The 10,210-nt window shown below is 36.5% G+C and overlaps 2 protein-coding genes across 3 annotated transcripts; one reads left to right on the forward strand and one right to left on the reverse strand.

Moving 5' to 3' along the window:
- Window positions 1-1,305: 1,305 nt before the first annotated feature.
- On the reverse strand, window positions 1,306-2,261 carry anapc13 (anaphase promoting complex subunit 13). Of its 2 annotated transcripts, none has more exons than XM_084137669.1 (3): window positions 2,122-2,261; window positions 1,909-2,014; window positions 1,306-1,619 (listed from the first exon to the last, which is right to left on the reverse strand). In XM_084137669.1, exons 2-3 carry the CDS (start codon window positions 2,005-2,007, stop codon window positions 1,494-1,496), a joined length of 225 nt encoding a protein of 74 aa, XP_083993795.1. In that variant the 5' UTR covers window positions 2,008-2,014; window positions 2,122-2,261; the 3' UTR covers window positions 1,306-1,493. The 2 variants fall into 2 exon arrangements, with proteins under 2 accessions (XP_083993795.1, XP_083993796.1); XM_084137670.1 differs by having other exon boundaries at window positions 1,909-2,040; window positions 2,122-2,253.
- On the forward strand, window positions 2,250-9,882 carry sc5d (sterol-C5-desaturase). Its single transcript, XM_084137668.1, has 5 exons — window positions 2,250-2,971; window positions 4,567-4,783; window positions 4,883-5,015; window positions 5,328-5,428; window positions 7,023-9,882. Exons 2-5 carry the CDS (start codon window positions 4,574-4,576, stop codon window positions 7,476-7,478), a joined length of 900 nt encoding a protein of 299 aa, XP_083993794.1. The 5' UTR covers window positions 2,250-2,971; window positions 4,567-4,573; the 3' UTR covers window positions 7,479-9,882.
- Window positions 9,883-10,210: the final 328 nt, after the last annotated feature.

Genomic DNA, 10,210 nt, shown 5'->3' on the forward strand with positions numbered 1-10,210 from the left:
GTTAATCTCAAGCCATTGTACTGTAACTCTATAGCTATTTGGTTGTATTCCCCCAAACCTATACACATCTGCCTAAGGACCCACCTAGCTGAACACATATTTCTGTAATACCAAGAAAGTATTATCATACATGTTGGCAATGACTGAAACATAATATGCTCGTAGTTAGCCATGGTTCAAATATATTTGTGATAACACTTGGGAGAATTTCAGTGTCACCTTTTGAACCCAAATAAAATTAAGCTTAGCCTAAGGAATGATTTATTGATTCCATTCTTTACTGCTTGTACATTTAATTCAATTATTAGCTATTCCATGCTTGCTTACATTATATTTCCAGTGACTAATTGCATTTGAGTTTCATATTATGTGTACTGCAGTATAAGGATGGCTGTCCCTGCAATCAGTCTAATGTACACTACCTTTCAAAAATTTGAGGTTGGTAAGATGTCAATGTTCAGTGTCAACTAAAAACGTAAAACTTTTTTTTCATGCGTTTTGGCCATTCATTTAAAATGCAAGCTTTTTAAATTGGGTTTCAAAGTACAAGTTTTTGAAAACGATACAGTTATCGTCTCTGTGTAAACTACAAAAACGCGAATTTGTGAAAACTTATGTCACATGCATGCGTATTACGTGTCCAATCTATAGGCGTGAAATATTTCTTTACAAAGTGACATTGCCAACTACTGGCCTGGCATGAATAATACAGTGTTTTTAGTAGTTTTCATGGATCCTTCTAAACAGGGATCGTTTTGACAACATTGTTGTCTGTACATGAAAAAAGCAAAGGAAAAACACTTGTTTTTAGTACATCGTTGTCGTGTAAACGTACCCTGAAAGTCTCATGCTCACAAAGGCTGCATTTATTTGATAAAATACAGTAAAAACAGTACTATTGTGAAATATTACAATTTAAAATAACTTATGTTTTAATATATAATTTATTCATGTGAAGACAAAGCTTAATTTTCAGCAGCCATTATGGTGTCACTTGATCCTTCAGAAAGTCATTCTAATATGCTGATTTGGTGCTTAATTTTTTTTTTTTGGAAACCTTGATTAAAAATAATTCTGGATTTTTTGATGAATAGAAAATTCAAAGACCAGTGTTTATTTGAAATAAGAATATTTTCTAACATAAATGTCTTTACTGTCACTTTTGATTAATTGTAGGTTGCAACTAAGAAAACTGAAAGAAGTATTGTGCATTTTAGATAACTAATCTGAAACCTTGAACATTTTGTAAATTGTGAGAAAGCCAAATGTCTACTAGCACACAACTCAAATGGATTGATACTGCACTTCAATTTTAAACATTTTATTTAGTTCTTTTTATATCAAAACAATGAAACCCTTTTAATGAAAATCACAGTGGCACAGTTATTTAATGTCATATTTTCAGAAACGAGTCCGAGTTCTTTCTATTATAAATAAATCTTGGATCAGATCACCGACAGAAGGATCAGTTGGAGAGGACAGAGCCTTCCCATCTAACTGCCGATGTTTGGGGTGTTTTCATGCAAACTTTGCAGGGCGAGATCTGACCACTTCATCTCTTGTTCTTTGACTGACTCGGTTGATCCGCCGTTGTCTTGTTCTGCTTCTGGAAGTTCACTCTTTCAGAAAAAGAGATTAAGAGTTAAATCATCATACGATAGGCTTAGAGGCGATTTATGGAAAACATAATACAAATATAAAGTGCTCAAATCGTCTAATTCAAATATTTTCACGTGTGAAATATGTAGCTGATCAGAATGTTGTGCAAATTAGGAAAAATAAACAATTTGATGTGCACATTTCACTGCTGACTGCAGTACTTACAGTACGCGCCAATCATTGCCATCCTAAATTTTGACGTACGTAATTCGGAAGGCACATATCAAAACTGTAAATATGAGTTCTCACCAGTGGGATCGTCACGTCCTCATAAGGCAGTCTGTCTTCTCTCCAGGCATCGTCTGTGAGATCAAGAACTCTTCCATCTCTCTGTACTTCACTGTCCATGATCCGACTTTGGTACACAATCCAAAGATCAAACTACGTTAAATCACAGTATCGTAAGTTATGTTGTGTATGTAGTGCAGTACATGTTGTGAACGTAAGAATACAAATCCGTACAGTCTTATGCCCAGCGCAGCTGTTTGTTCCGTCGCTTACTGATGACGCAGAGACGGTCTATTCATTAGACCGTATAACTCCTATTTATATTTGAGCATACAACATCATGTAGTAGATGATGCACCTGGATTAATAAAACCGAGTAATCACAGTGTTTCTTTAATTTACTCTGATTAATTTGTAACGCGATGTACGATTTGTGAACAGATCTTTTCAATGAATCTGTTGAGCCGGTTCATAAACCCCGTCTGATTGAACAAGACGCTCTAGAAATATTTTTACGTTTGTATGACAGTTCTATACAGAATTGGTTTTACTAAAACGCACAACAACTTTTCAGACAATAGATACATTTAAGTACAATTAAATTAATTGTAAATACTATATTTGAATTTAAAATGTATATATTTTATGAGCTGACACATGGCTACAACAAAATGAACTAGGGCAGATACAATTACAATAAATATCTTAATAATAATAAAACTTAAACGAGAACAAGGTGTGTGCCTCATACAGATTTACTGAAATATTTGAACGTAGGGGACACATTACGCAATTATGTCAATACATCAAACCAAACAATCATTGGTTTCAACCAGTTCTTTGAATCGAACTGTTCAAAAGAACCGATTCGTGGAAAGGAGTTGGACTTTCTATCACTAACGCCATGACCAGATTTCGCATCGACCAATGAGCTGTCAAGAAACGGGCTCGCGCTGTGAGGAAGTGAGCCGCCATTGGCTGCGTCCGTTTGTGTTTCTTCAGTGAAAGCAGAAGGACAGCCTCTGTGAAGGCTTTAACCTCATATATTTTCTTCGCTGGCGTGTCTTTAAAAACACCGTTACAGGTGAGCTGATTGTTTCCTACAATTACAGCATTTGCTTTTAGCTACTAACATCTATTATCAACAACAACTTAGACTTTTCATTCATTCTGTATAATCTTTTTTTCTAATCATTTTTGTCTTTGGGAAGTACAAAGTTATTGTTTACAATATTGGGGAAAGTGCACTTGAGTGTTTCTTGTTTCTTCCCCCTCAGTGTTTCTTTTAATCATTCTTTTTTGTTTTTTTGTTTTTTTTTAACAATACAGCAGTGATGATTTAAAGGCACAATATGTAACTTTTTTGCTTTAAAATTAGCAAAAATCACTATATCTACGTTATATATATTTTTTTAGTTGTGTACTTACATTATCCCGAATGTTTCCAACAACTTTCAAACCAGGAGAAATTTTAATTTAATTTTTAGACATGGCACGTTTCTTTATTTCCGTTTTGTCGCAGTCAATGGCGTCATATCCGCGTTGTCCCTGGTTTCCGCCTATGGTTTCCGCTCATACTGCCATGGTAACCAGAGCTATGAGCAGAGCCCTCTGATTAACCAAAGCGACAGACGCAGACAACTGTGGAGTTCGCAATGTCTATTTGCACGCTGTTGTTGTTTCGTTCAAACATTACGGACCATGGCAAGCAGACTTTGGATAAAAAAGGAGAAATAAAACGAGAATCAATATCAGCGCGGTGTTTTCGAGATGCCGAGAGCTCCCACAGACAGTATATAAACGAGAGCTCCAAGTCCGAGACTTCGACCGCTCCTACATGTACTTTATTAAACAGGTGAGCACATTTACATAAAACTAATCAATGTTATATAGTTCAACAATGATAAAATGTTAGAATACGATCTGTATGTTATTCTAATGTTGATCTACAGGGTGGGCCATTTATATATGGATACACCGTAATAACATGGGAATGGTTGGTGATATTAAAGTCCTGTTTGTGGCACATTAGTATATATTAGTACACACCACCCATCTTGAGGAGTTTGCGCCCTCACATATACTAATGTGCCACAAACAGGACTTTAATATCACCAACCATTCCCATGTTATTACGGTGTATCCATATAAATGGCCCACCCTGTAGTTTACTGCTAGTCTCATACAGACAAACTAACACATACATTTCAACACATTCAAATGCAGTTTAGTGTGCTAGTGTAATGTTAGACCAGGTGAAACAGCACTGCGTTACCTCACAAGTTTAATCTGTCTAATAAACTGACCTGTGAATAGTAATTCTGCGTGTAGTTCGGTAGAATGAAATGTCCGTATTCCTTTTATATCCGCGGGAGTTCGCGTCGCGTGTGGAGCTGATAGCTGTCTCTTAGCAATCCCGAACTGCTTCATATCACAGTCATGATAAAAGCATCGATGTATTCAGTCATCCATAAACATTATTAGATCGGCCGGCTTGACGTTGACGACAACATCCATAATTCTTAGCATGTGTTGCGTCATCAAACTACGCCTTTGTTATTGTAAAGAGGTTAGCGACCCCTAGTGGCGAAAAATTCCATACTGTACGTTTAATTTGAAGCTGCCTTCTTTAGTCACATTATAGACAGTTAATCACACTTCTTCTGGCCATCTTTTAAGGTCAGAGATGGACCTTGTGTTGAACGTTGCAGATGATTACTTCTTCACTCCATATGTGTATACCTCATCATGGCCTGAGGACGAGCCTCTGCGACAGATCATCGGTTTGATGGTGGTCACCAACCTGGGTGCTGTCATCTTATATCTAGGCCTGGGTGCTTTGTGCTACTACTTCGTTTTTGACCACAAATTAATGCAACACCCTCAATTTTTGGAGGTTTGTTTATGCATCTAGCAACCTACAGTGTATTTTTCTGTTTCGCATCAGAGGCAAGAATAAATATGTTTATTTTTGTTTGTTTTGTTTTGTCAATAGAATCAGGTGCAACGTGAAATAAAGTATGCTTTGTGGTCTTTGCCCTATATCAGCATACCCACAGTAGCACTGTTTTTTGCTGAGGTCAGAGGATACAGCAAACTGTACGACAGAGTCGATGAATCACCCTTCGGTAAGAGAATAGAGCTGTGTTCATAAATGCCAATCAAAGTTTGTGCCAAACAAGTGATACATGGACAAAGTCTTTGCTTTGTCAAGTGGGTTATAGTTATTCATATAAATAAAAAGCGGGTTATGTGGAAACCATTGACTTTAAAACTTAAAACAAAACTACACCAGACACATTAAAATTTACTTAATCTGGATCCAGCAAACTGACAGCCCTAATTTTAGTAAGTGCCAGTGATGCAGTCTGTCAGATATGCTTGAGATAATCATGTTGCTATGGGCATTAACTATTTCATACTATTTATTGCTTTTTCAGGTTGGCCAGGGCTTATTTTCAGCATGGTCTCTTTCCTGTTTTTCACTGACGTGTGCATTTACTGGATCCACAGATTCCTACACCACAAGTTGATATATAAGGTATTTAAGATGTATGATAATGCAAGGCATAATTATAATTTGGTTTAACAGTGGGTAAAAAAGAGGAAAGAAAGAGTAATATAAAAAACGATTATATTAAAGGTAGGGTATGGGATTTGCAAAACGGCCGGCAGATTTTGAAAATACACAACTCAAATGGTCCTACTCAAATGGTCAAACTCTTCTTTCCTCCAACTGGCCCTGACTCCACCCATTCGAAGAACATGGACATGGATGAGGGGAGGGGGGTATGGTACGACCGTTTGATTGACAAACTTACTGTCCAATGATTCTAGGTGGTCTTGGAAATGATTGGCTGGAGTTTTTCGAGTCCTGCCCGTTCCACAGATGATTAAATTGCTTAATTTTCATTTCAGTGCTTCTAACTCAGTGGCTGTAAGTGGGTTAGGAATAGGATTTCAAGTGATTTAGAAAAAATGGACAAAAAAGAGAATCACATACCCCACCTTTAAGGACACAGGAAAAACATATTAGCCAATTAAAACAATATTCCCAAGAAAACATGCTTTGAAAATTATGAGAAAGTAAACAATAAAAAAATAATCAATTTGTATTTTAGAACAGTGTTATTTAGAATTATTAATATATTTTATCATTTTAGTTTTAGCAATTTTATGTGCTTTTGTCATTTTTACTAATTTTTGCTTTTTAAATTTCTGTATACCTTTAGTTTTTACAAATTTTTAATACGTCAACTGATTATTATTCTTTTCTTTTTTTTCATCTGATATTTATATTTTATTGTGAATTTGTTCATTTTATCCACCATATTACCATCCATATTATGGGTACATAGTAAGAATGACCCACCTGTACGGGTCACAATATGACACCGTTTGTTTCTGATTTTGAATATGCTTTCTGCTACCAATAAAAGTGTTCTCCATATAACACATTTTTCCATATTTAAAACCATTCTGAATAATTGTGTAGATTTCCCCCTACAGAAAATATGAAAACGGTGTATATTCCATGTCTTTTATATACAGTGCTATGCATAAGTTTAGACACCCATGCTAAAGTTGACTAAAAAGAGGAATATAAAATCATCTTTTGGAAATTGAACTTAATGCCTTAATTAAAAAAATTAGGAAAAATCCAACCTTTAAGGACACCAATTTTCTTTGTGAATGAATAATGTATCGTAAATAAATAAATGTTCTCCCTAAAAATACAGGGTGCATAAGTCTGGACACCCCTATGTTAAATTCCCATAGAGGCAGGCAGATTTTTATTTTTAAAGGCCAGTTACTTCATGGATCCAGGATACTATGCATCCTGATAAAGTTCCCTTGGCCTTTGGAATTAAAATAGCCCCACATCATAACATAGCCTTCACCATACCTAGAGATTGGCAATACATTGACGATACATTATTCATTCACAAAGAAAATTGGTGTCCTTAAAGGTTGGATTTTTCCTTTTTTTTTTAATTAAGGCATTAAGTTCAATTTCCAAAAGATGATTTTTTATTCCTCTTTTTAGTCAACTTTAGCATGGGTGTCTAAACTTATGCATATCACTGTATATGCCATGTAATCATGTTTTTTCATCCTTTTCCCTTCATATACAGTATTTTCACAAACCACATCATGTGTGGAAGATCCCCTCTCCGTTCGCCAGCCACGCTTTCCACCCCGTGGATGGATTTCTTCAGGGCCTACCGTACCACATCTACCCCTTCCTCTTCCCTCTACACAAGGTTCTGTACTTAGCCCTGTACGTGTTCGTCAACATATGGACCATCTCCATCCATGACGGGGACTACCGCGTGCCCAGCCTGATGGAACACATCATCAATGGTTCAGCTCACCACACTGACCACCACCTCTTCTTTGACTACAACTACGGGCAGTACTTCACCCTGTGGGACCGCATCGGAGGCTCCTACCGCTATCCTTCAGCCATGATGGGGAAGGGGCCGCACGACCACATCAAGAAATTGATGGCAGAAGGGAAGCTGAGCTCAGACAGCATAAACGGCCACACTAATAATAATAAAAATGGCATTCATGTCAAGAAAGAGTAGGCAGGCACATAAAAGCTTCATGAATGGGTTTCAAGGTAAGATTTCTGCTCCTTAATAAGGTGTCCTTAATAAGTCCTTATTTGTGAGACTCTGAAACTCTACTTACCACTAAAATAATCAGTTATGCAATTGCCTAAAGGAAGCAAAGACAAAATGATTATATTTTGCCAAATAGAAAGATTCACTATGGTTACCCTGTTGGTATTTTTGCCTTGCCTTTGTGTAACCTAATACGAATGACTTGAATTAACAGGCTTCTGACAAGTAGGCTAAGCGTCTATAATTTTGCAATCATAAACATTCAAAGAATGTATAAAGATTGACAGGACTATCCCTTCACATCAACTCATTCACCTTTCCATTAGCAGTATGCCGTTGTTAAACTAAACAAGACTCTTGAGTTCCTCCATAGCTCTGTTTATCTATGAACTTATCAGTGGTTCAGAGACCAGGTGAAGGTTTTTACTGATCTAGTCATCTTGTTTTAAAAGAGATTCTGTGGTTTGCTTTTTATATGAAATGAACATTCTTTCCAAATAAAAAAAGTAGCTGTATATTTCACTGGTGTTGTAATATTCTGCACGGAAATCTGAGGTCAAGTCAGGTAATGTAATTAAGCCCAATTATGGATGGAGAAGAAAGCTACAGTATATTGCTGTGTTACATGATTGTTGATAGTGAACTTTGTCCTTCGTAGCATAGCAACAGTTCGTGTGGCGCATCAGGGCACACACAAGAGGGTGCTGTTGAATCACACATGATTCTGGTATTTGTGATTAAAGTACCAAAAGGTGCAGAGGAAATGTAGTTTTATTGACAAACCAAAGTGGTGAAAAGGACTATATTGCCAGAACATTTACATCACAAAAGAACAGATTTTATTTCTTGTTAACTTCATAAACGTAAAACAAACAAACAAACAAACTCAAATTAAAAATATTTGTTCTTCATTATTTAAATGAGGAGAGAAACCTCTAGGCAATGCATTGTTAGGCAAATTTAATTCATACTCCTGTTAAAAACATCCTGGCAAGCTAATTAGTGGCTATGGCAACCGTTTATGATTTTTATGACTAATGCGTTACCACAAAGGTTCACATTTGAACTAAAAATGTAAAGGCCGTTGAATCACTTGTTGAAAATGCTCGCAAACTTTGATTAGGAAAAGGTACCTTTGTGTGAGGTTTTAAACTACAGCCCAGATCATTTTTTCAGTCACATTTCCTAGGAGAGAAATAAGGATAAAAGTTGAAGTTGGCAGCTGAAGTGAGTGGACTAGCAGGGTTCCTTCTGGTTTTATGCTGTGAATATCGGAAGGCATTATGCTTTTAATGAATTTTTATATGCATATAAAGTGAAGCACTTATGTTATAGTATAATGTGTAATTAAATCTATTATGTTTGGCTAATTTATGTAGCGATTCTTTACTTGGCTGTCACAGTGTGTAGGTTTGCCACCGTGCTCTCGTGTAGGCTAACTTACATGCAAACTGTTGCGTGCGCGACCGCTGCACGTGTGTTTTAGGCAGTGAGAGAGTTTATGAACCAAATAACTGAACTTGAAAATGGTCTTTTATTTCATGCTGGGTGAAATGGCTTTATTATACGGTGGATGTGCATGCAGGCGTGGGATGCTGAGTGACTCATTTGTATCCTGGCTGCTAACTGAGGTACAGGAACACATCATTTCAAAGTTCACACTGTGGGTACCACCAGGAGCACTATTGCTTTGTGCACAAACAATGGCACATTTTCTTACCCATTATTATGATCGCGCGGAACCCAAAGAGGAAATTAATCATTACATTTCTGTCTACCTGGAATAATCTCCACCCTTTATTTGAATCGGTATCATTGCGTTGCTGTACTGCAGCTGTGGCCACTATCTTTCAATTACAGCACAGACCAATGCTCATTCTGTTGGGCTTCTAATGATAACTCCAGGCTGTTTACAAATGTCCCTTCCACAGAATGCATTTCCACACAAATTAATAAAACGAAGAAAAACCTTTAGGAAATCTTTTCATTTCATTTGTATGAAATCCTATTTTAAATGTAGTACTGTGGGGTTAATGCTGATTTGTTTTTGTTTTGAGCGGAAAGTTTTTGTTGCAGTTAAGTTCTCTTTTTTTTTGGTGTTGTAGTCTACGAATATATCATTTGAATTGATGAGAAATTGAAGGTACAACATTGTTGTGTTTCAGATCTAGGTGACTTAGAATAATACACAATAGATAGTGCTTTACAATGAACTCTGTTCTATATATGACAATTTATCTGTTGAGTAAAATACCTTACTCACCTTCAAGTCGCTTTTACAACATTTCAAATCCCTCATCTCCGAAAAGCCAAGCCAGTGCTGATTCTCATTACGAGCTGTCGCGATCTCTTTTTTGTCAGCAGACTCTGTTAAAAAAAAAAAAAAAAAAAGGATGATTCCCCTGAGGTCTGAGATTTATCGTGCTTCATGTCAGCCTTTCTTGCTCATTGTGACAACTAACCTATATTACTCCCACACCATACACGCATCAAAGTAGCCGGAGCAACTTTTCTTTATTCACGGATATGATGAGACGCGCACAGGCGAGTGACGTATGTATGCAATTTCCTGCACATTTTTGAAGAAGAATTGACGATGTATTGACTATTTAAATTCTCAACAACAAAAAAAGTTACATAGTGTACCTTTAAGACAAATATTCAAACATTATATATGAATTTAAACATGTGAC

Source organism: Abramis brama (genome assembly GCF_963993115.1).
Source record: "Abramis brama genome assembly, chromosome: 15".
Classification (NCBI taxonomy): Eukaryota; Metazoa; Chordata; class Actinopteri; order Cypriniformes; family Leuciscidae; genus Abramis; species Abramis brama.

Excerpts from the sequence above, each read along its gene's own strand:
- sc5d (XM_084137668.1), top strand. The coding sequence starts at position 4,574 with ATGGACCTTGTGTTGAACGTTGCAGATGATTACTTCTTCACTCCATAT. Across the intron at positions 4,784-4,882 it reads AACACCCTCAATTTTTGGAG|AATCAGGTGCAACGTGAAAT; the intron begins GTTTGTTTATGC and ends TTTTGTCAATAG. Across the intron at positions 5,016-5,327 it reads AGTCGATGAATCACCCTTCG|GTTGGCCAGGGCTTATTTTC; the intron begins GTAAGAGAATAG and ends TTGCTTTTTCAG.
- anapc13 (XM_084137669.1), bottom strand. The coding sequence starts at position 2,007 with ATGGACAGTGAAGTACAGAGAGATGGAAGAGTTCTTGATCTCACAGAC. Across the intron at positions 1,620-1,908 it reads AGGACGTGACGATCCCACTG|AGTGAACTTCCAGAAGCAGA; the intron begins GTGAGAACTCAT and ends TTTTTCTGAAAG.